Source organism: Pelodiscus sinensis, chromosome 2 (assembly GCF_049634645.1).
Source record: "Pelodiscus sinensis isolate JC-2024 chromosome 2, ASM4963464v1, whole genome shotgun sequence".
Taxonomy (NCBI): Eukaryota; Metazoa; Chordata; order Testudines; family Trionychidae; genus Pelodiscus; species Pelodiscus sinensis.
The window spans coordinates 75,084,116-75,110,225 of record NC_134712.1 but is presented as its reverse complement, the minus strand read 5'-3'; the positions used below and the strand labels follow the sequence as shown (position 1 = coordinate 75,110,225).

At 41.8% G+C, this 26,110-nt stretch overlaps 1 protein-coding gene and 1 long non-coding RNA gene across 8 annotated transcripts in view; one reads left to right on the top strand and one right to left on the bottom strand.

Annotated features, from left to right (window-relative positions):
- CDH2 (cadherin 2) overlaps window positions 1–10,682 on the bottom strand; it is a 176,671-nt gene extending 165,989 nt beyond the window's left edge. For 2 of the 5 annotated variants that reach the window (XM_075920791.1, XM_075920792.1), the window contains exon 1: window positions 10,009–10,682. In XM_075920791.1, the coding sequence (XP_075776906.1) occupies window positions 10,009–10,077 (69 nt within the window). In that variant the 5' untranslated portion in view covers window positions 10,078–10,682. Of the gene's footprint in view, window positions 1–7,757; window positions 7,882–8,319; window positions 8,339–10,008 lie in introns of those variants that run through there. The other 3 variants (XM_075920793.1, XM_006127201.3, XM_075920794.1) reach the window with 3 other exon arrangements.
- A 39-nt stretch (window positions 10,683–10,721) lies between these two features.
- On the top strand, window positions 10,722–25,004 carry LOC142827095 (uncharacterized). 3 transcript variants are annotated; one of them, XR_012901508.1, is made up of 4 exons: window positions 10,979–11,360; window positions 14,360–14,587; window positions 16,522–16,594; window positions 17,759–25,004. It is a non-coding gene; the product is annotated as an uncharacterized LOC142827095 (long non-coding RNA). The 3 variants fall into 3 exon arrangements; XR_012901507.1 differs by lacking the exons at window positions 10,979–11,360; window positions 17,759–25,004 and adding an exon at window positions 10,722–10,942 and having other exon boundaries at window positions 16,522–16,622; XR_012901506.1 differs by lacking the exon at window positions 17,759–25,004 and having other exon boundaries at window positions 16,522–16,622.
- The last annotated feature ends 1,106 nt before the right edge of the window (window positions 25,005–26,110 follow it).

Genomic DNA, 26,110 nt, shown 5'->3' with positions numbered 1-26,110 from the left:
CTTGACAAATTTCTGAAGTGGCCCTGGGCCACCCCAGAGAGTGGGCCCAGGAGACTTCTCCTACTCCCCTACCCACAGATCCTGATTGGCCTGGGGGGAGCATGTGAAGTCTTTGCCCTCCACCCCCCTGGCACCTAGAGAGAATTGCCAACTGTTCCGAACAGCTGGCAGTTTCCTCTAGGCACTGCATACCCCTGGCTGCAGGAGGAGACTGTGCACTCCCCCACCCCAGGCCAATCAGGACTTAGGGGAGTGGGAGCATGTGAAATGTCTTGCTCCTGCCCTTACCCTGCCAGGGGTGCATGGTGGCTAGAGAGAACCATCTGCTCTTTTAAAACAGCTGGCAGTTCCCTCTGGTGCTGCACACCCCTGGCGAGGGAGGAGACTTTGCACATTCCCCCATCGCCTGGTCTTGATTGGCCTGGGGGGGGGGGGGGGGAGCAGCATGTGGGCCATGAGCCGGATCCAGCCCATGGAGGCCATCTTGCCCACCTATGCTCTAAGGTTGTATCTTCACTGCAGCATTAACTCAGCCTCTTATCTGTGCTTTAGCCCAGCCCCCACCCCTACACAAAACTATTATCAGGGTTTGGAGATGCAATAAGCACAGTCTAGCAGCTTATCCAGATGTGGGTATAAATTTGGATCCAGGTTACCCTTTAACTCAGGCTGGAAGAACCCACTCACTTTACATCAGTGATGCAGGCAAAGGCATTCAGATACTCACAGTTCTGACTCCTTTTCCCACTCCTACCCCCCAAGATGGACAAGTTCTCCCACAATTGAAGAAAGGATGAAACCTCTCAGGACAAAGAACAATAGACTATACTCCAGAAATGCATAGATGAGTGAAGAAACAGTCAAGATCAGGGATGTTAAAAATCATTTAATACACTAACCGTATGAATGCTTAAAAAAAAAGTAGTTACACAATTACACATGCTGTGGGCTGTGTGGTATAAAACTTTGCTGCAGGCTGTGCAGTATAGAGCTAAGTCTCCTCCGCAGGAATGGGACCTCCAGCCTACTAACCTGGATCCTGGAGAGGAGACTTTGTGGTCCTTGCCTGCCTGGCTCCCACAGAGTAGGCTTTGGAGCCAGCTGAGTTTAACCAATAAGCATCAGCTTCTCAGTTAAAACAGTTTACATAGTATTTTCTGATTTCTGTGCATTATCAAAAGTTGCAATGTAAGATAGAGCTGAAATACCAAGTTGTTTGCTGTTTCTTAATAACTGGAATTTTGCAATTGTGGCCGGATGTAATTTTACATTTGAGCCCCAATCCTGCAAACAATGTGCTTACCTTCAAAACAAGTGGGCAGTCCCATTCAAGTCAATGAATGAAATCCTGGCCCCACTGAAGTAAATGGGAGTTCTTTCATTACCTGTAATGTGGACCAAGATTTCACTCTGTGGAACTCTGCAGGAATGGGGTATTGTTTTCCACTGTTGGCTTGAATCAGTGGAAGAAATGTTGCTTTCATTCAAGTTTTTATTTGTAAGTTCAGGGCTTCCAGAGTTCAGCTTTAGAGCAACCTATTCATGGTATTTCAATTGGCTGTATTTAAAATGCTCCTGATTTGTTTTTCATTAAAAGTTCTTCAGATATAATCTGGTCTAGTACCTCATTAAGCCAGGGGATTTCTAATCAGAAAATGTTGATTCTTAAAGCAAACTGTTAAGCTTTCTTTAAAATATTTACTCTGCCCCAAATTTAAAAAAAAAAAAAAAAAAAAAACCTACTCCTTCTGCACACGTGTTCAGTAAAATGAATTACAAAGCAAAAAGAAAGTTGTCGTCATTGACTATTGCTTTCCCATTCACAAAAACCTCCAAACACTATTTTCCTGCTTTTGCCTAGCCCTAGAAACAAGACCCTTACTCCAAAAACGCACATGTGCTCAAGCAAACAGGATGAAGTATCTGATGTAACAAGAGGCTGTTGAAATTGCAGATTTCCTGTCCTACCACTGGGAAAGCACAGGGTAATGAAAAACTTAAGACATTTCATCCACAAAAGATGACAAAGGTGTCCATCAGATCTCAACATTCTAATTAGAAAAATAAACTTTGTAAAAATCTGAAGCCATCTTCATCTTAAGACTTTGTAAAGGACAAAACTACTATTTTGAGTTGTGCTTCACAGTTTATTTTACTTAAAAAGGAAAACACACACATACTTTATACATCATAATACAAAAGATTTAGAATACCCCTAATCACAAACTTGTTTGATAGTAAAGTAAAAATGTAAAGTCTACTTTACTAATCTTCTGGGCACTTGCAAGGCCTACTTGTTTTTCCTGACTGCCAGAGATGGGTGGGAGATCATAAGATCTGAACTATGTTCAGCTGATGGGTGGTGATTACTGAGTCCCTGGGGGAGTGTTTGTAGAAATCTATTTTTTAAATATTCCAAGTCACACCTAGAGGAAAGGGTAAACACTGTTTTTAGGACTGTGTTCTCAATCAAATCAATAAATATTGACTGAAACCAAATAATAATGTAAGCAAAAGACTTGGCATTTATGGACCTGCCATTTTGCAAGCTGCAAATTTTATTCTCATAAATCATTTATGAAAATTGAAAGCCTAAATTTTCTTTCCTCATTCAGGCTAAACCAAACTCCCGGGGACTCAGGTAAGAAGTGTAGGATCTGAACCAATTGTTAATCAAACAGATTAGGTTGCAGATTTCCCAACAGTCGGCATTGTCCTCTTCTAAACTGCTGAAAGAATTGCAAAGTGAAGTTGAGTAATCCTGGCACTCAGACCAAAACTGATTACTCTCAGGTCAATAAACTAAAAACTCTTTCATTAGCTGGTTTTGATACAATATAAGCTTTCCCTGAATTGATCCATGTTTAAGGATCCTACACCTTTCTCCTGTGCCCACAAGACTAACCCTCTAATCAATGAGACTAATATTTTGTTAATTAATAATGGCTAGGCTCAGGGCAGAGGGGACAGTTATAATCAGATTATCTAAATTTCAATACACTTTTTGCTGTAAAAAATCATCTCTGTCACACACAATCTTTGCAGGATTGGGACATCACAAGTTGGGAAAAGGACCACTATTTTTATTTATTTGTGGAGAATGAAACCTCTATTCCAATCAGGGGGCCTCTGCATGCTCATTAAAATGTAATAATAATGAGTTTTAAAATGGATATAATATAGGGTTTGTTTAGTTCCACTGGGACTGCTCACATACACAAACTTAAATACGCATATAAGTCTTTATTGGAGTCTTCAATATCAATACGCATGTTAACCTAAGAAAGGAAGAATACAAAGACATACCGGTAGGAAGATATTCATTCAATAATATATTTCTCAAAATTATCTATACATGAACAAAATGAAAATATATAGCATTATTTGGCAAAAGGTATAAAAAAGGCCTTTGATGCTGTACTTTGCAAGTCAACAGCCAAACTGGGAGAGATATTTTAAGCCATTCTGTTATCCAAATGCTGTTATCCAAAACACTGCACTCCTCATTCCTGATATGAACTAGGAAAAAAATATCCTACTTAAAAGATAATACCACATATGGGGAAATAATTTTCACAAATGAGGAGTCAGCACAATCAATCACAAGATCAGAAAAGAAGCAGAACATGAGTCACTTATGCATGATCATCTCTAATGAGTAAAAATAAGTTTACTCAACTTCCTTCAGCTATTCTTACTTCTCTGCTGTATGCTTTTTTGTTTTGTATACCTTTTGAATATTTGTTAAATAATTAAAGAACTCTAATAGAGAGGTAGCTGTGTTAGTCTGATCTTGCTAAAACAGAAGGAAAAATTATGTAGAACTTTAAAGACTAACAAGATGGTTTAATAGGTGATGAGCTTTCCTGGACCAGACCCACTTCCTCAGATCATATTCTGGAAGAGAAATGGCATGACCATATATACCATCTTGTTAGTCTTTAAAGTTCTACATTGTTGTTTTTTCCCAGATCAAGTGAAACTTAAGAGTTCTTTATAAAACAAAAAGAAAAACTATCTGTTTTAATGCTGGGCCTGAAGTGGCTCCCAATGAAGTTCCTGGAAGTTTTCCATTGAGTTGAGCAGTAGCCAGATGAAGGCAAGAAGCTAAACTTTTGGATATACATATCCTCTGCCAAATTAATTGCAGTTTTAAAGTAAGGCCATTTCATTCAGTTGTCAAAAGTAGTTTATATTATTTATTATAACATCTTACGCTGAATTTATTTATAGGCTTGTATTTCAAAATAACACCATAGCAAATTGTGTGTATGATTGGGGGAGGGGCGATGGGGCTGGAAGAAAAGAGGCGGCTCTTTTTAAACATGATGTCTTTAACAGATTTTAAAAAAATTTATGCTTTATTTATGTAAGGTTAGTTTAACATCCTGTACACATAACATACAATGTTAATGTAATTCTATCATCCTAACAAAACAAAATGAACTGGGTTAATAAGATAGAAATTTTGTGTGTGTCAAAACCCAATTATTTTATCTCAGAGTCAATTTCTAGAATAAAGTCATCTTTAAGTCTAATAAAGAAAGCTGCTAAAGATCCCAAATCATTTCACAAAACACATTTTAATGTGTCTTCCTCCAGTTAATGAACAGTCGGTTAATGTAAAAAAAAAATCCTTTTACTTTTCTGTCAAAAGTTCTGCATTTCCACAGGAAGTGTGGAGACACCAGTAACACAGAGACCATCCCATGACTATAGATCCTTGATTATAGTTTTTGTGATGCTGCTAATTGCTGTAGGACAAAACAAATCTTAAAATAAGTTTTTATCAGATTAAAAGTTTTCCACTGACTCTTCAAAAGTGGGTGTATTAGGAATAATAATTAGGATGCATCTAATGTTCAATAATATAGAATTTTCTACCTGAACATCTGGAAAGTTTCACATGGCAACTATTCTACTATTGATTCAGTAGGTCAGTAAGTGTTTCAATAATATTTTAAATATGCCTTCTGTAACTTTCAAAGTAATATAGCGAAGATAACATCTACTCAGTTAAAAACAAAAGAATTAAAAAATAGTTACCAGTATCATGCCCCGAATACTCATGCCTGTGGTAATATAATCATATTTTCACAATGTTCTTTTAATATATTTTAGTGAAGTAATATTTGTGAAATATACCAGCATTGGTGAGGGAGACTGAAGCCTCTCCCAAAACCGGACACACACACACACACACTACACTACCAAAGCATCTTAAAAGATGATCTAAAAAACCACAGCTAGAGGTGAGAGGGTACTTCAGTCTGTACAACAGGGGTGGGGAACCTGACCCTGAGAATCAGGTTTACCCCAGCTTTGGGGAGCACTCCAGCTCCCCTTGCCACCGAGGGCCTGGAGCACACAAAATCTACTAGTCTGGGCCCCCCTAGTCTTTGGTATGCAAGGGGAATATGGGAAATGCCTTTCTCCATCTCAGTCAGGGGCTTCCCCCCCCACCTTCTCACTTGTGTGCAGCGCCCCCCCCCCCCAACTGATTTTTCTGTGGGTCAGCATCTCCTGACCCAAAAAAGGTTCCCAACCCCTGCTATACAGGAATTCAACCATTTCTTTTTCACTGATGCTGCTAACAGGGATTTCAGTGAAACTTAGGGGGCAGTTTTGCCATATGGATTCATTTACTAGGAAATGAAACAAAACCAACATTCATTCTATTGGTCTAGGTGAAGTTCAAACCAGAAACTTAGGTGTGAAAGGCTCAATATCACTTTACTTATTTGTATTGTTCTAATTGGCCCATGACCATAGTGTCCGAGCCCCACCACAGCTATCCAATCATCTTTCATATATTAAAAAAAAAAAAAATCACAGTTCCCCTTCTGAGTGCTTAATTGTTCTTTGCATTTCCATCAAACCTTTGAAGGTCAGATATACTTCTTTCAACAGTGCCACTCCCTCACAACTCTATGTCCATCCAGCTTTCCTGTTTTTATTTCAATTTTCTCCTTACCCCCACAGTAGCAGTTGATGTTTTCATATATTCCAAGGCCAGAAGGGACAACTGTGACCCCTCATGAATCAGACAAATCATAGACCTCCCCCAAAACAAAAGCACATTTTATAGAATAAGGACCAATTTAAAAATTGTTACCAATGGATAATTCACCGGAACCCCATTGACAATGGTTAATTGCTCTCAGATAAAAATGTACACCTTATTTCCAGTCTTAACTTGTCGAGCTTCAATTTCCAACCACAGAATCATGTTATACCTTTCTTTTCTAGACAGAAGAGCCCATTTTTAGATATTTGTTTCCTCCATAGGTCCTTATAGACAATAACCAGGTCACTCCTTAACCTTCTTTCTTAAGCCAAATAGATTGAGCTTTTTGAATGCATCACTATAAGGCATGATTTTCTAATCCTTTCATAATTCTTTAACAGATTTATTGGAGCATAAACTTTCATGGGCTTTGTCAGACTAATACGGCTACCCCTCTGACTCTGATTCTTCATAATTCTTTTGGCTCTTCTCTGAACCACACCCCCAATTTATCAACATCCTTCTTGAATTGTTAATGCCAGTTTTCTAATAGCAGACACACCTGCTCTACCATAAGGAGGTAAAATCCTCTCTCATGTATTCAAGGATAACATTAGCTCTTTCATAATGGGAACTCATTTCATCTGCTTATTACCAACTCTCCCTATCTCCCTTTCCACAGTTTACTTCTCAGAAGAGAGTTCCCTGTTGTGTAAATATGTTCTACACTCCTGATTCCTACAGGTATATATTTAGCCATATTAAGAACACAAGTTGCTTGTGCCTAGTTTACATAGCCATTCAGATCACTCTTATCAGTAACCTGTCCTCTTGGCTATTCACTTCACCAGTGATTCTGATAGCAAAGCAAATATCTCCTTTTACCCCCTTTGATATTAAGCTTTTGCATAGCAGCAACAGAAACATGTTAAAATTCATCACCAGCAAAGGGCCAATTTCTAACCTCAAATGGTCTGCAGATGTTGCTGAAAAACTGAGATTAGTATCTGCTCTTAAATTCCACCCTTTCTCAAAGATAAATTGTTATAAAAATCTCATTCCCAATATTTTCCAGTTCTAATCATCTTCTAAATAACTCAGACATGACTGCTTCACTCACTACACCACTGACAAATGAAGTCAACAATAACTTGTGATTTGAAATCACAAAATAAATTAACAGCAAGTAGCTTGGATATTTCACAATAATCTCTCCCAAATTAACTTTTGTTTACCAGAAGCAGTCACTATAGAAAAAAGTTATAATGTATCTATTAAGTTTCTTAGCAGTACATAAGTAATGAATAAAATCTATTAAAATAAAAAAACTGGTTTCCAAACATAGATTTATAAAACTGATTTCATACCTAAGTTCCAACTTTGTTACGCTCCATTAAAAACAGCCCTAACCTGAATTAGTAGATACCCAAACAAGGGGGAAATTGGATTTCCCAACCGTAACTGGAGTGATACACAAAAGCAATTAGGCTAGTTCCTGTCCTTAATTCATTGTGCTTTAATTTTAAATCAGCTCTGGGTGAAAAGATGGTGGAATAATAGCCTACTGCAGAATTCATGATTTAAAAGATTTACTAAGTGATATGGTGTATAAACAGAAAAAAAGCACAGTACAGACCACACAAAAACACCCATAAAGAAGCTAAAGGTATGGCTCTGCCAAATTAATAAAACAGAAACAACCACCATCCAGATTTCCCCACTATACACAAACCCAGAAAACCAAACCAACCTTCTTAGTGACCTATTAAAAGATGTTTCAGAGTAGGACAGCAGTTTCATATGGAAGGAACCTGGGTACCCAGTCAGACAATTTTCTATCATGAAAACTAACATCCTCTTAAACTAGAGAGAAAATCCCCCAGCTGTTTAGAATCAGTGTTTCAGCACCTCCCATGCAGGGTGCAGCCATCAAACCCTAGCAAAAGGGTAGAGAATGTAGGGGAGGGAGACAGAAAAAAAGGGGCAAGGTGGGGGACGTGAAAGGGGAACTATCTGGGAAAGAAGGTGGGATTTTAGATCATTTCAGTGGCACGAAGCAAAGGAAAGAAGGTATAATCCAGGCTCTGCACCATGGACAGTGACTCTGCTGCTATTGCTGCTGCTACTACCGCCTTCGCTGCCTCCTATCCAGACACCAGAGCCTCTGCAGGTCTACAAGGAAGCCAAACCACACAGTCTTCTCCACACAGAAACGTACTCACACCGTCCTGCTAGAAACACCTCCTTCTCCTGGTACCGGCACACTGCGCTCCCCTCCCCCAAAGAGCCAGAAATGCCCCAACCATAAATACCATTAAGGGGGATAATCTGCGCCATCTGTCCTCAGATGTACTGCCCTCTCTGCCCCTTGCACCCGACTTCACACTCAACTCACAGCAGCAGCAGCAACCCAGATAATGACATTCATCCCAAACCCCCAACCCAGAGGCACCATCAATGTCCCACACTAGAAAGGAGAAGTGCCTGGGAGAACCCCACCCCAAAGAACCCCCGTTCCTAAATATCGATCAACCACTAGGAACACAATTTCCTACTAGCCTTAGCCTGCAGCATCCAAACCCTTATACGGGGGGACACCCATCCCAGAACTTAGGAACCTAGTTACCCACACTGATCACCCTACCCCAGGTACATACTCCAACCCCTACCTCAGCCTGCCCTCCCCCAATGCCAGAGCTATCCACCCACCCTACGGATACCCAGCCCCAGAGCCACTCCCCCTTCACAGGGAACAGGAACTCTACCCCCGGGACACCCTGCCTGGCGCCAGACTCTCCCCAGCCTCCCAGGAGCTGGGTCTCCTCCCAGGAGAGGGGCCGGAACTGTAACACACATGGACTGTGGAGTCCGGGCCTGCCCCAGTGGAAATTTCCCGTTAGCTGAGGCGGGGGCAGGCGAGGTGGAGGCGGCTGATTAAATTCTTCCCGGGAAAGGATTAACGGGCACAGGGCTGCGGGAGGCGGCGGCGGCTCTGCCTGCTCCTTAGCGGAGTCCAGAAGGCGATCCCCAGAGACCTCCCCAAAGCCGGAGCCCTAGCAAGCGGGCTGCGGGGCGCAGAGTGCCCTACCCGACAGCACCTCGGGGGTGGCGCCCCGAGACGGGCGGAGGTCCCGATCCGACGTCCGCCCCCTGGCTCCCTGTTCACCCGATAGTAAGTAAAGGGCGCACCAGCCCAAGCACAATGGGAACCCCCGCTATTGCCCTGCCTGCACCGTAGTCCTGCCAAACCCAGGGCACGCTCGCTACTGCCTTCTCCTGCCCCGTTCTACCAACTCCAGGGGATCCCCGCTACTGTCCTCGCCCCTCTCTTCCAACTCCAGGGGACACCCCTCTTACTTTCCCTCCCTCCCGCCCTTCCAACCCCAGGGGACTCCCCGCTATCGCCCTCCTTTTCCCGGTTCAAACAACCCCTGGATACCCCTTCTCCCCCCCCACCCCGTTACCAGCCCCCAGTGGATACCCCGTTATTGCCCTCCCTACCCCCGTCCTACCTGCCCCAAGTGACCCCGGTAGTGGCCTCTCTCCCGGCCCCAGTGGACCCTACCATTGCCCCCAGCCCCACCAAACAGAGAGACCCCCCCACTATTGGTCCTCCCAGCTCTCAGAGCGGACCCGCTCCCAAGCAGCCAGGCACCAGCTCTCGCTCTCGGAAGCACTAGGCACCAGCTCCCATCCCTTCCTGAGGGGCACCAGCGCCTCCGCCGTCCCTGCCCGACGAGGGGGGTACCATGGGGAAAGGGCCCCAGCCCCCTTCCCAGCCCAAGCACCGGCTCGCGTCCTCCCCACCCCTTTTGTTTTGCCCCTCGGCTCGCCCCGGCAACGCAAAGCAGCCACCTGCTCCCCGCAGCCCCCTGCCGGGGCAGAGGCAGCAGCCCCAGCCTGCGGGTCAGCGCCGACACACGCGCCCCGCTCCCCTTCCCCGGCATCGCCGCCAGCAGGGGAACAAAGAGCCACAACCCCGACCCCCCGCCTGCCTTTACCTGCTGCAGGGCCGCCAGCAGTAGCAGCGGCAGTAGGCTCCGCGGCGGCGCTCCCGCTATCCGACACATGGAGACGGAGTGCGTGGCTGGCGGGGGAGGGGGGAGCGGCGGCCACCAGCGGTCTCGGGATGCGGAGAAAGTGCGGGGCTCGGCGGAGCGCGGGCGGCTGCGGGCGCTGTCTGCCCCCCTTGGGCTGGCGCCGAGCCCGTGGCGCTGCTGCGGGGATTGCTCTCGCTGGCTCCTGTGCCGGGTGCAGCGGGAAGGCGACGAAGGGTGGGTGAAACTCAGCCCGGGTCAGGCGGCTGCTCCGCTGCTTCCCCCTGTCCTTGGTGCAGGGAGAGAAGGGGATGGGCTGGCGGAGGAGGATGGGCAAACAAAAGGCAGGGGGACGAATAGTGCCGGCGGCCGCTGGCTCCTCTGCTGCTTTCCCTGCTCCCGGAGCGCGTCCTCTTCTCGCCTCCTGGCCGCGGGCGCGGCTGAGTTCAGGGCAGGCAGGTCTCCTCGCAGCGGGCGGCCCCCTGTGCACCGGCAGCCCCGCCGCTGCTCCCGCTCTGCTGCATGCTCCGCGCCCGAGTCTCTCTCTGCCCGTCACTTTCTCACTCCTCCCCTCCCCGGAGCAGCCCCGCGCACAAACCCCTCCGCTCGCACAATGATAACAATGCCAGCCGGAGCAGCCGCTGCCGCTCGCTCGCTCGGCGTGCGTGTGTGTGTGTGTGTGTGTACACGCCTTCCCTGCGCCTGGCAGCAGCTTCTCCTCCCTGGCTCTCCCTGCCGGCCGCGCGGCCAATGGGAACCCAACTACCCGCAGCAGCTCAGCCCTGCCCCGCCAGGCATCAGCCGCCCACGGGGTGGGCAGCAGCAGCCGCCCAAAGAGAAGCGGGTTTGCTGCAGCCAGTGGGGAGTCACTGGGGGTCTCTGCGAATTGTTTGCAAATGTAGGTTGAGCTCTTCTAAGCCGGGGAGGAGGGAGGGGAGGAGGGAGGATTCCCCGGCCGGCACCTTGTGGCTATCTCGGCCAGACAACAAACAAATACTAGAAATTGGCCAGTAGCTCGGTGCAGGACCGTTTTGGAATCGGCGAGTGAGGAAAGGGCTGGGGAAGGGACGGGGGGGATCGGCCCCTCTCCCGCCTCGCCAGGGAGACGAACGTGCAAAAGAAACAAACAAACTCCAGGCGCCGGGAGGAAGCGCCCGGCGTGTCCATTGTTTGATGCGAGGCGATCGCGACGAGGCAGCCACCTGCTGGGGAGGGGACACTGGCGCTTGGCTCCTCCGCTCTACACCTCCCCCGCCGTCGCCACGCTGGGCTTTGAACAGCCCGTTAGGAAGTTGCGGCCACTGCTTGCGGTTTAGGTAACGAGCTAGTTTGCAAACTCGCGGCCTAATGTATCAGCCAATCTTTCCAAACTAGGGGTGACCAGCAAGGGCGAGGGAATGGGAGGGGGATTTTAAGCGCCTAGATCAGAGAAATCAGAAAAATTCGATCAGACACCGAATATCAGGAGTCTGATCACCCTAGATTGGTCGAGCTCCAGCCTGGGGGTCCATAAAAAAGGTCAACATGCATAACGGAAACGAAGAGGGTTGCTGACTGAACAGTTGCAGCAGCAAGTATCAGTGCTGGGTCATTTGCTGTGCTGGCAAGGATTCCCCCTCACCTACAGGTCACTGAGCAAAGTTGTTTTGCGTCCATGCATCGGAGCTCCCATCCTGGGTCATGGTAAGGGGAGGATTTGTAGGCGTTAGCCCTCTAGACGCTCCAGCAGATACAAAATGGAGCACGTTCTTTGTTTTAAAGCGTCTCTCTTTACACTTGAACTTGCAATTTAAATGGCATCTTTGTTTTGCTTTGCTTTGTATCTTTGTTTTGCTCGTTGTTTTGGAAATAAATAATAATGCAAACTGCCATGCAGGGGTTATTGAGAAGAAGGCTTGTGTGTATCTTTATATTTAGTTAGTGATGGGGGGGGGGGGTTGAAATCTACAAACTAGTGCAATGTTGATTTCATTAGCTTCAGCATCCAAAATAATGATTTTGGAGCTATGATAAACTCTTTACCCAGCCCAGGGAAAGGAAGAGGCCCTCTCCTGCTTGCAACAAAGAAGGGAGAACTGAACTCTCCTCACCTTAAGCCATGCTTTTATTGGCCATAGGAAGCTACACACCTTTTTCTCTTTCCCTTCGCGCCACACCATGTCCCAGCCCCATAATCTACACAAAACCTGTTACCCAGGCCAGGGTAGGAGACTGTTGACATTAAAAACACCTGTGAGTGGCATAAACTATGTTGACAGGAGAAGCTCTCCTACCAATGTAGCATTGTACACACACTTATGTCACTCAGGGGGTGGTATATTAACCCATTTTGGCAGACTTAGGCTGTAGTGTAGACAGTCTTAGGCTATAAGCATGTGGTTACTACCAAAAAAGTATGTTTACAGTGAGATATCAGGCATGATTTCACAGACTTGTCGATTTGTCGAGACCATTGTGATCATTTAGTCTGACTTTCTGCACGTTGCAGGCCAGAGAAACTCATGCACCAATTCCTGTAATTGACCCAATGTATCTGTTAATCAACTATTTGCTGTAAAATTGTAGTGCATTATTTATGAGAGCTCTTTATGTCACCAGAGTAGCATTACGGGGTCTTAGTAGAAAGAAGAATCAGCCCCATCATTTTGAAAAACAACTTTGTGGCTTTTTAAAAGGCTGTGGTCCATAGACCCATAAAATTGTACATTGTCACAAACAGTTGGGAATAATTTCTTTAAAGAACTATAAATAATAGAAATTTCAAAGTCCAATAATAAGGTTTTGCATAAAAATACAGTCCATAGCTCATTGAAAGTTACCCTGAGCTGCACTACTGCTGTTTGGAACATAGGATAGGGTGGAAGGTTGAGTTTACTAGGGATGTTAAAGTGTAACCATGTACACAGTTAACCAATGAGCCTGGTCTCATTGGCTAACCTTCGCAGTTACATGCAGGTTTACGGTACGTGTAGGAAGCCACCTGCCTGTTTCCTTCCCCCCTCGCCTGCACTGCAGAGGCAGCAGAGTGGGGGTAGGGAAAGGGAAGCTGGTACATGCGGGGATCCGACTTAAAAGCTGGCTCCTTGTGCGTACCAGATCCTGGGGAGCCGACTGATTCCCCCCTGTATAACCACTGAAAATTTCAGTAGTTACATATTTACTTAAATACATTTAAACATCCCTAGAGTTTATTGAGTTTGCACTTGAGCGAGCACAATCTTGGATTCAGGTAGCAATACCAATTTTTATCTTTACTCCTAGCTTCTTTTATCTAAGGCTATGTCTAGACTACACTGATCAATCAGAAAAAGGTACGCAAATTGCAGAGTGCAATTTGTGTACCTTTTTCCAATAGTTTTTTCGGAAGAGGCTTTTCTGAAATTTGGCCCATCTACACTGGGCCAAATTTCAGAAAAACCTCCTCTTTCAGAATAGCCCTTCTTCCTTGTGGAAGGAGGAAGACAGAGCTTCTGAAAGATTGCGCCTGCTCTTCCGCAAAAAAAAGCAGAAGAGCAGACATGCTCCCTGGATGCGGCGGAGTTTTCCCAGAATACCTCTGGTATCCTGGAAAAAACCTGTAGTGTAGACCTAGTCTGAGGGTATTTCTGTCTTATCTAGATTTCATTTATTAAACAATGTTATGAGGATAAAATGTTCAGTTTGTATGGGTTATAGATCTGTCTTTGTATTTCCTATGAAAGTAGATAATGATTATTAACATTTGCATAATTATTTATTGAGAATTATTTGCATTTATTTAAAGCTTTAGATATTTTACAAAATGCAAAGAGTACAAAATGTAAAACTCTATATGTATGTAAAGTAAACAGAATGTTCAATAGAATAATGAAATAGTAATTACACAGTATCTATCAGCTCTGGCCCTCATATCTCTCAACCCATATATTTCCAAAATGTTTGGAATATAGCAGCAGTGTGTCTGGAAGAGTACCATATGCAGCGTCTGATGGACACATATCATGGAACTCTTGCTGTCATTAAATTACTTGATAGAAAAAGTCATACTTGAAATAAAAATTGGTTTTACAACACTTTTCTATTCAGGCCTTTAGCCGTCAACAAGCTTTTGGCAGAGGATCAGATACTTCTGCATTGTCACCAATGCAGCTAAGATCAGTATCTGGCCCATGGCGTTTTCCCAATGCTGGAGTTACTCCTACAGCAAAGCAGGGCATACTTTTCCAAACCTACCTGCTTAAGAGCCCATTTTAATGTAGCTACTTTAAGGTGAATGTCATGCTTATGAAAGGTGTCAGGATTACCACCACTGGTGACTCTTGTTCTCTATCCATAGGACATGCTGTGGCAGAACAATCTTTCCTACATTGCTCTGCCAGTGCAACAGATCTCAACTTTGATCTGAGGAGGTACCTGCATAATTACAAAGTGATTTTAGTCTTTGCTAAATCTGCAAAAAAGATGCTAGCCATTTATCATAAGAATGGCCATATTGGATCAGCCCATAGGTCCATCTTTCAACAATGGTCAAGGTCAGATGCACCAGACAGAATGAACAGAACAGGTAATCAAGAAACCCATCCCTTCTTGCCCACTCCTAGCTTCTGGCAGAGACTTGGGAACACCATTCCTTCCCATCCTGGCTAACAGCCATTGATGGACCTATTCTCCATGAATTTGTCTAGTTTTTATTTGACCCCTGTTGCAGTCTTGGCCTTCAGAACATTCTCTGGCCATATGTTACATATGTTGACTGAATACTGTTTAGGAGGAATACTTCCTTTTGTTTTAAACCTGCTGCCTGTTACTTTCATTTCGTGATCGATCCCTAGTTCTTGTGTTATAAGGAGTAGTTAGTAAATACTTCTTCACACCAGTCATGATTTTATAGATCTCAATCATGTCCTCTCTTAATCATCTCTTTTCTAAGGTGAAAAGTTCTAATCTTATTAATCTCTCCTGAAATGGAAACCGTTCCATACCCCTAATAATTTTTGCTGTCCTTTCTGAACTTTTTCCAATTCCAATATATCTTTTTTGAGATGAGGTGACCACATCTGCACATACTATTCAAGATGTGGGAGTACCATGGATTTATATAGAGACAGTAGTTCTTTTAGATGTAATACTGAAAATAAATTTGTTCTGCTTTAATGTTTCTCAGATATAAAGTGTTAGACGCATACACAGACCTACAGGTCAAGAAACCACTGGCAATACAAATAAATTCTACTTTCTAGGTGCTTTATAAACTCATACACTTTAGGGCCTCGAGGGACTATCATAATCAGCTACCTCCTGCACGTAGCAGGCCGCACAACTCACTCACCTGCACTCCTGCAGTAGGCTGATAGCTTCTGGCTGAGTTATTGAAGTCTTTCAAATCTTGATTTACAGATTTCACATTGTAGAGAATCCACTGTTTACTCTAATTAAATCCAGGAAGTGACCTGTGCCCTATAATGCCTTCATTTGTAATGGTGAATTGGTGATAACTGTTCTCTATAGAGGAACCTGGGAAATTAAGAGTACAAATCTGCCCATCATCATGAAATGATTTGTATGCTGTTTATGTCCTTCTATATTTCAAAGAAAGAAAACACAATTGCAGGAGTTCTAGATTATAGGTGCTGTTCCCAAAATTGCAGATTTAAAAAAAGAAAGGGGTGATGATTCATGGGTCTGGACTGGGCCAGTGGTGCTAGAAGTTTAGAGCATTTGGAAATGTTGTAAAATGTGGATTCATGATTTAGAGAAATTGCTTTTATTGGCAACTAAGGTTAATTACAGTGGTACTCCAAAGCCTTTAAATTTGACTGTAAAAATTCATTCTAAGTTCAAATTTAATACACAGCGGAAAATCCATTGCAGCAACAACCTCCATACTTTCAGAAAAATCTGTTTGATGATTTAAAAAGATATTTGCCTGGTGTTCAGTGTTTTTTTCTATTCATAGGCTAGAGGGGGGAGGAATAGCTCAGTGGTTTGTGCATTAGCCTACTCAATCCAGAGTTGTGAGCTCAATCCTTGAGAAGGCCATGGGTGGCAAAAATCTGCCAGGGATGATACTTGATCCTGCTGCAGAGGAGTGGACTCAATGATGTTTTCAAGGTCCTTCTAGGCCTAGGAAATAGGCAATCTCCATTCATTTAGGACTTCAAAATGGCTTTGTTCTTTGCAATGACATTATGGAGACATATTTTCTTGTGTTGTGCAAATAAATCAAGTTTTAAAATATCCTTAAATGCTGTACATATTCACATGAACAGGTCAGTAATCTGCATTTCAATAAGTCTTAAAGCCTTATTTAGTATGAAGGAGTACTCCTGTATTTATATAAGACATTTAGGAGCATGGGGATAGGAGTCCTGGATGTGCCATACACTTCATGTTTAAAACTGGATAATTTCCTTACTACAGTACTGGACAGTATACTAGATAGGCGTGTTACTGAGAATAAGACACCTAATCCCCATCCTTTTTTTCCTTTTCCCACAGGTCTCCGTATGGCCCCTCCAGAAGATAAGATCACATGGGAACATTTACAATGGATATAGATGCTTAATTTTAGGTTCTGTTTTTTTAAAAACTTGATTCAGTATTTGCTTCTTGTTTGTCTTTTGTTTAGGAGTGTGAACTCTAGCAAGATATGCTTCGCTAGCTTCTGAAATTACCCTAGGGATTTTAATTCCTTAACACTTATTTTAAGTTTTTTTCTAATTAGGGCCCATGTGTTAAAAAATCCATTTCTAAAGTGTCACATTGAAGTTTTTCATAGATTTTTAAGCCCAGAAGGGATCAGTATAATCATCTAGTCTGACCTCCTGAAAAACACAGGCCATCAAATTGCACTCAGCAATTCCTGTATTAAGCCCAATAACTTGTGGTTTAGCTAGAGCATATTTTAAGAATGATGTCCAAGCTTGATGTAAAGTGATGGAGAATCTACCACAACTCTTGTTTAGTTGTTCCTATGTTTTAGTTACATTCAAGGTTAAAAAATGGTGCCGTTTTACATGACTGCTTCCCATCAAGATATTGAATTTGGTTATTGTGTGGTCATTATTTCTTCACAGGTCAATTACAGTTATATCTGAACAAAACCCTGTGTCTAGACTTAGTTGAGAGTAGGAAAAAAATTATGAAAAATTTTGGGAGTAATGCTTACCTACTTCATGGGTTGTTATGAGGCATTAGTTATGAATGTTTGTAAATCCATCATGTGCTCACGGGACAGAGGATGCTTTATAGTATGGTAAATGTAAAATATTATTATTTATCTAGCAATTGAAGGTTAGACTGAGACTTGGGCTACACACCACACAAGGGTGAATAAAACCTGCCATTAGTTGACATTCCTCAGTGAATTATCTGGACCTTATGTTTCAGCCCACAGAGATAAATAGGTCCTTCACACATACATATTGTTGAGTGATATGGAGTGAACAGGGAATGGCTGGAGCTCTTACTTCATATATCCCTGGTGCCCTGAAATACTACCCAGCACTGAACTGATGTGTGGAGGTATCAATTTGCCCCACCGTAGGATTAAAGCATATTATTATTCCACCTGTTCTGGAAGTAACAAGGAGAGTATTGAGTCTCAGGGCTTGTCTTCACTACACGGTGGACCGACACTGTAGTGATCGATCCACCAGTGGTTGATTTATCACATCTAAGCAAATGTGTTAAATTGACATTCAAGTGCTCTCTGTCATTTCTGATACTCCACCAGGATGATAAGAGTAGCTGGAGTCGATGGGAGAGCAGCCCTCGCTAACCTGACCATGTGGAAAACAACAAGGTATGTTGTGAAGATTGGATTGATGGGGGTTAGGGGTATGTGGACTAGGCCTCAGAGAAATGCCTCAGTTCATCTTACTAATGACCCCTGTCTGAGGGCTGTGCCCAAAGCAAACAATCTGTATTTCAGTAAGGCCAAATGTAAATGTTGCATGGAATGTTAAATGGAACAGAGGCTATTGGCTATACTGACAGGATGAGAGACTGTATTCTGGAAATCAGAGATTCTGAAAAAGATTCAGGAGTCAGGATGGATAATCAGCTGAATGTGCGTTCCCAGTGTGATCCAGCGTCAAAAGGGCTAATGTGACCCTAGGATATATAAATGGGAATCTCAAGTAGGAGTAGAGAAATTATTTTACATCTATGTTTGATACTGGTGTGACTGGTACTGGAATACTGCATCCAGTTCTGGTGACCGCAATTAAAGAAAGATGTTAATAAATTAGAGAGGGTTCAGAGAAGAGCCATGAGAACTATGAAAGGATTCAAAAACGTGGTACAGTGATAAATTAAATAGATAGAATTTTTGAGTCAAATGAAGCGAAGGTTAAGGGGTGATTTGGGGGTAGCCCATAAGTATCTACATGGATAACAAATATTTTTTCAGTCTAGCAGAGAAAGCTATGACACGGTCTAATGACTAGAAGTTAAAGTAAAACAAAATCAGACTGAAAATAAAGCATATATTTTTGAAAGTGAGAGTAAGTAACCACTGAAACATTTTACCAAAGGTTGTAGTGCAGACTCCAACACTGATACTTTTAAAATCAAAATTGAATGTTTTTTTCCAAAAAAGTATGCTTTTGGAATTATTTTGGGGGGAGGGGGAGGGGAGTGCTATGGCTGTGTATACAGGAGACCAGATTAGATGGTCACAGTGGTCCTTTCTGGCCTTGGAATCTGTTCTCTGCACTACAACCTTAATCTATTCTCAAGTAAGTATCTAAGGAATCTTTTATTGAGCATTATGTGCCTTTCCCTTCAATCTCTTTACATCCTTTAACATTTCACAGCAAAACTGTGAAATACAAACAGAGAGAAATTGCGCTGATAGGGGAGGGGTCTCTGAGTTCAGTGCCTCCCACTATCTCGTAACAGCTGTCTGTTCCATCTGTATAAATGAAGTGAAATGGGAAGGTATAGGGCCCTAATGATTATGTTGCAATGTCCCCAAATTTCTCTCAGTGGGCCTAAATGGGAATACAGAATTAAGCCTGAAATTAAACTTAATACGCCTTCAGACTCCTTCAATACTCCTGCTCAACATAATTCTACATCATAAGAATATGAGTTGTATAATAATCTTATAATGCAAAATCCCATCAAATTAAATTGTGTCAGTGTTTACTACAAAGTAATACACATTATTCTATGTGAAATCATGAGAAATAGAATACATTGCCCATGCCTCTTAAGCATGCTATGTGAAATCTGAGCAAAAGTTTGACTGTGCCAATGCCAACTGAAGGATATCATTACATTTGTTCCAGTCAAACCGAATCTCAAAAAATCAGAATGATATCAATGAAAGGTCGTTAGTTTGAAACTAAGAGGATATCAAATAATAATTAACATGTAATCATAGGGCTCTCCAAACAGCCACTGGTTCATCTGGACTCATCTTTTCTTTGGGAAAAATGTCTGTTAAAATAAATACGCTATTAAAAATGAAATAACACTCTTTATCTTTATCTTGGAGTTATCGTGGATAGTTCTCTGAAAACATCCCCGAAGTATGCAGTGGCAGTCAAAAAAGCAAATAGGATGTTAGGAATTATTAAAAAAGGGATAGAAAATAAGATGAAGAATATTTTATTGCCCCTATATAAAACTATGGTATGCCCACATCTTGAATACTGCATACAGATATGGTCTCCTCCCCTCATAAAAGATATGTTAGCATTAGAAAAGGTTCAGAAAAGGGCAACTAAAATGATTAAGAGTTTGGAATGGGTCCCATATGAGGAGAGGCTAAAGAGACTGGGACTTTTCAGTTTAGAAAAAAGGAGAGTGAGGGGGGATATGATGGAGGCATATAAAATCATGAGTGGTGGGAAGAGCATGTTATTTACTTGTTCCCATAATATAAGAACTAGAGGGCACCAAATGAAATTAATGGGTTGCAGATTTAAAACTAATAAAAGAAAGTTCTTCTTCACACAGTGCACAGTCAACCAGTGGAACTCCTTGCCAGAGGAGGCTGTGAAGGCTAGGACTATAACAGTTTAAAAAAGATCCAGATAAATTCATGGAGGTTAGGTCCATAAAAGGCTATAAGCCAGGGGGTAAGGAATGGTGTCCCTGGCCTCTGTTTGTCAAAGGCTAGAGATAGATGGCACAAGACAAATCGCTTGATCATTGTCTTTGGTCCACCCCCTCTCGGGCACCTGGCACTGGCCACTGTCGGCAGACAGGCTACTGGGCTAAATGGACCTTTGGTCTGACCCAGTATGGCCATTCTTATGTTCTCATTCTGTTTCTGTGACACAGCATCCTTTGTTGGAAAATCTCTGACATTAAAAAATGTCACTATGTTATTTTTACTTTACATGGATCAACAAGATAAGCAATTCAGTGCCTTTTTTAAATTTTAAGCACTGACTTTAATTGAGCTACTCACACATGTGTTAGGCACCTGAGTAAGGATAAACTAGGTTACATGCGGTGCTAAATCATGTTAGCTAACATGGTCTACATAACACTTACTAAAAGTCTAGTATAAATAAGGCAGTGTGCTTTGAGCATATGCTAGCTGGTCAATGGAGACTTCCACTAACTTCAATGGGCTTTGAATCAGCCCCTTTAGGAACACTGAACACCTGTATCCTATTGAAGCAAATGTAAAACAGCTCCACAGGCTGGCCTATATTGAAGTGGGGTGGATTTAATTTCCACATCTCCTCCATTCCTAAAATGCATGGAGTCATAATATATAGAATTTATATAGATGGAGGATTAAATTTCACTCAGTAATAACTTCTGTATAATCTTTTTAAAATTCTATTTACTTCTATTGATGTCATCTCTATCAAATTCCGTAGGACCATTTCATAAGACTCTGAACACTGCATTATTAAATGAATAGTGCCAAGTTTCTTACACCATGACCATTGACCCATTTTGTAATATTTGTGTTAAGGATTCCTGCATATATATGTTTAAATCAATCTATATCTAACACACACCATACTTTTTATGATAGGTGATAACCCATATGTATTTTTCAGTGGAAGATGCAGTAAAGTCTTCTTAATTTTATTATTCAGCAAAGATATATCCACATGTGTGTATAAATTATTTACTGTACTCCTGGAGATAAAAAACACACAATGTGGAGTAACCTTCAAAGACTTACAGTGTTGACAGAATATGTGCTTTTAACAGACCTCTTTTTCTCTTCTGGTCTCTTTAGTGAGAGAATACCTTCTTTAAAAAAACTGAGTTAACTGTAGCTACCACTGAAATGATAAATAAAAGATCCGATTTTTTAGAGGAGGCTGTTTCTTCAACTGATAAAGGAGTAGCAATGTCTGTCACAGAATAATGAGATTAATTTTGAAAACAAGCTCAGCTTTGGACATTATGTCCAAAGGCAATGACATGATTTTTGTTATTGTCTTGAAAGAAAATAAAAAGTCTTATTTTATGGAAAACAAAATGAATATCAGGAACATTAGGCAGTAGGCAATCCTGTGACTTTGGGGACTTAGCAAATGAAAGTTACTTTTAAAGTTGATGACTGAACTGCTACAGGGTACATTTTAAAAGGGTTTAGATACATGCCTCCTATTGATTTTATTGGGATTCATGCAGATAAAACCTTGCACAACAAGTCCAGGATTTTCTTGAGTTGATTGCTTTGGAAACGGTTTCACGGGCAAAGCCTAAACAAGACGAAGGACAAAGAGTACTTAAAACAATTTTAGTTTTATGTAGTACCTTGAATTTATGAAGAAACAGTGTTCGTCACACTGCTGAGATTTCCTTTGAAGTGTGTTCTTCCCTGCCTTTTCATCTATTTATTGTATACATTATAATAGGAAGTTCTATCACATGATCACACCATTTTGTAGTGTCAGACATTTGGCATATACAAAATGGAACAGTGTTAATGATGCGGTGGACTCTTAATTCTGAATTTAATGACTTTAGGACAACTAACATTTAAACTTCTAACTAGTGTTAACACAGATTTTCCCCCATGTAATATAGTTTCACTTAAATATTGTACAGTATGTTGTAAAGTCCCAGCAAATTGAAATGGCAAATCTCCAAACCTGATGGTGCTAAAAAAAGAGATAATTTATCTTTCCTGAAAACATAAGCAATTGCATTATGTTTAGAATTCTCTCCCATTAAAAATGTAGAGCAAATCCTAGGTTTTGTACCACAACCTCAATGCAATATCCTCTGGAGCAACTAAAAAAAATCCCATAGACTTGAGTGGAATCAGACCCTGCATAACGTGAGCACTGTGTTCCACTCAGAAATTATTGTCAAAAGGTATTTTGGAGAAGAAAGTGTAGTGTAGCAATTATTATGAACTACAGCTGCTGAGATGTTCCTGGTTTTCTTCTTTTAAGCAAAAGAAGTGACCTTCTGAATAGTATTTAGTATACAGTACTACATACTGTATGAAGATTTCATATTAACAGACATTTTACATTAATATTAATATAACTAAAAATCGCAGGGCTTTTAAGTGTTATAAACGAATAAAGTATCTTTTGAGAAATATTCTTTTCAGATCAGAGATATAAAAAAGCAGGACACTATATATATAGATGGGATGTAATGACTTTTACACTGATCCTTGACTGAATAGTAGAGTGCAAATTCCTAACTGTTATTAAAATGTAAGTCTTCATTGCCCTATGTGTCTGCCAAAATGAACCACTTTATAACTGCAGGTACTATTTTCTCGGATTCCTTTGTTTTCCCCTCCAAGACTTCTTAATGCTATTTTAATGATAACATTGTACGTTATGTTCTTTTTTTGCTGCAGCTTGCTGACATGAACTTTTATCATATGTGATACAGTGAAAACCACAGGAAAGCTGTTTGAAATACCAATTTAAAACAGTAAAAGGCTCATTCACTAAGAACTATTTATTCCATATTTGCTATTGCCATTTTATCCCTGATTACTGCCCATCTTTATTCCTCATCTTTTCTCCATTTTATTTTTCTCTCTCTTCCACAGCTATGGCCTCCTTTATTTGCTGCACATTTTTGAACTCTGTATACTTGAGTTATATTTTTTTCCCCTGTTAATATTTAGAGAGGAAAATATACTGCTCACCTTTTAGTGGGCTCCTATTAAGAGTTGGAAACATAGCCTAATAATATATTAAAACTAAATTTTAGCAGCATTAGAACTTAGGTGTAGACTTGGGCTTGCAAAGCCAGGGCAATAAACCTTTTTCACAAGATCATCTTCTGAAGTCAGCACTAGTTCTCAGTGATGCCCAGCTGGGACTTTATCACCAAAAAACGAAATATGTATATCTCATTATATTACATGGATTAAATCTGGGAATAAATTATAAAGGAATTTTCATCCCAGCAGAAAAAATAAAATATAATTAGTACAGTAGGGATCTCCTCCTTATATTATAGACTTTAAATACAGTGGCCACCAAACATTTGATTCCCCTACATTCCTGCTTGTCTTTCACCTCGCCATCCCTTTTATCCGCACATCTGCTAGCATTAAGAAGTCTTGGGGTACATCTATACTGCAGAGCTATTTTGGGATACAGGAAGTATCCTGAAATAGTTATTCCACGTCTATTAAAGCAGCCCATTATTTTGAAATAGATTTTGAAATAACAGGTGGCTTATTCTGACGGCCCAGTTACCCTTGTTCCACGAGGGTTAAGGGGAATTTCCAAATAGAACATTATTTTGAAATTTCAAAATAAGCTATTTCAAAATTCAATCAAACTAAGTTATGCAATTTGCGTAGTGCAAATTGCGTAGCTTATTTTGAGATATGGGTGCTTTCTAGACACACCCTTGGAGTGAGAAAAGGGCCTGCAGCCCCAAGCTGAACGTAGCTGCTTAGCTCAAGAAACTAAACCTGCGTCTTTAATGCAGCACCTAGTTCTAGCCCCTACAGCTGGTGGTCCTGCAGAAGCATTGTCACTCACACACACCTCCCCCACGTCCAGGGGAAGGAGGACTATACAGTTTGGCTGAGTGTACAGAACGGCCAGCAGGGCACCTTGGGAAGGGCTGGAGGGCCCTTATTTTGAAATAACTGCAGCTGCCCTGTCTATACAGCCCCTATTTTGAAATAGCTGTTTTAGAAAAGGCATTATTCCTCATAGAATGAGCTCTACCAACGCCTAAATAAGCTGCCCATTATTTCAAAATAATTTTGAAATAATGCAATTGCTGTGTAGATGCTCACATAGTTATTTTGGAATAACAGCCATTATTCCAAAATAACATGGCTGGGTACACATACCCAAAGGGAAATAGGCAGCATCCCATGTTCTCTGCATTCTTTATGGATATTCGCTTTCCTGTGCCTCCTTCCTTAAATACTCATCCTCTTTATTTCTTATGCAGTCACACCAAATGATGCATTTGGGCACTTCGCTTTCAGTGGAATCTCAGTATTTTTAAATCGTACGCTCAAATAACATGGACAAGATTGTGTTTCATGGCCTTTTTGCCTTGGAGAAGAATTAATTGAACTAATGCAATAAAATTGGGACACTAAGAATTTCTAAGTAGGGTAACCACAGCCTCATTGAAATTAGCGAGCTTCTTACTGTGTCCTATTATTATTAAATATCTACATTTTGGTAGTAACAAAGAGGCCCCAATTGGGTTTTTGTCTCATTGTGATGGGCACTGTATAAACATAGTAAGGGGTTACTTCTTGATCCTGGACAATACTTATGGGTCACTGATTATAGATTTCCTGACGCGTGGGTGAGCAGCAATTACACACTCCAACTACTCTAGTTCTGAGAAAATATAACTGAAACCCAGAGATGAGTCGCATTATGAACAGATCCCACACACAACTTTAATGAGGCCATTTAGAAAATGGAGAAAAAGGAACCAACTGTATGTGTTGAAATGGTTTGTCCTGACTAAGAACAAAAGTAATGTACCAAATTTTATGAGGATGTTATAAAAGACAAAAATTAGAAAGAATTTTTCAGCAACAATTAGATGTTTCATAATAACTTACACATAATAACCATTGACTCATGCCATTGCAGTACTAAGTTATTGGGTATTGTTTAAAAACTCTGTTAAGGTTTTTTAAAAACTGACAACTCGAAACTGGCAAAACAAGCCTTTATTTAAAATATGACAGCCAGATACTTTTTAAAAAACATGAACTGATACCTGACTAAATCACAAGAATTTTCATAAAGAAATTTGCAATGTCCTGATATAATTTTGCACTAATCTATTATAGCATAATTTGCCCTCTTGTTTTACAACTCCACTGATTGAAATCTACTCCAGTTTGCAAGACCAGATTCAGTTCCTTCCTCATCCCATATTACCCGATAATGCCTAAAATATTTGCTGCTTCTTCCCACACAAGATTTCTAAAATCCAAACTTTTCTCTGTTCATACAGCTAAAACTCTTGTCTATTCTCTTATCAGGTAGAAGAAAAGAGCCACCTAAACAGGAGTGAAAGTAACTTAAATTGCTTACAGATACTGTCTTATCACAACCTGCCCCCTGTTTGGGGGAGGAGGGGCTAAACACGTGGAGCGGGATTAGCCATGCAACAGTACCTATAAGAAATGTAAGTGTGGGCTGTAATACAGAGGGGAGGGGAAAGGCTCAGGGCAGAGGGTTCCGGTGTGGTGATGGTACAGGAGTTAGGGCTGGGGAAGAGAAGGCAGGAGTTAAGGTGGGGGTGTTTGAAGAGGGAGCTCAGAGTTGGGGGATATGAAGAGAGGGCTCAGGGCAGGAGGCTGGGGGATGCAGGAGATGGGGATGCAGGAGTCAGGGTTGGGGTGTATGAGGAGGAGGCTCAAGGCAGAGGGCTGGGTGAGTGCAGGCAGGACAAGGATAACATTTCAGGAATGACAGGGGGCTGCAGCTGCACTTATCCCAGTTGCTGAGTGCTTTTCCCCCCTGTTTGATGACCAGGGAGCGAGGCAAAGTGCACAGCCTACGTCCTTCTTTTATTGCCCTCCCGTGGGCAGCCAGGAGTGAGAGCAGGCTGTGTACTTTTCCTTGCTCCCTAATCAGCAAAAAGAAAAAGGACCCACTCAGGGACCAGGGTAAGTACGGCT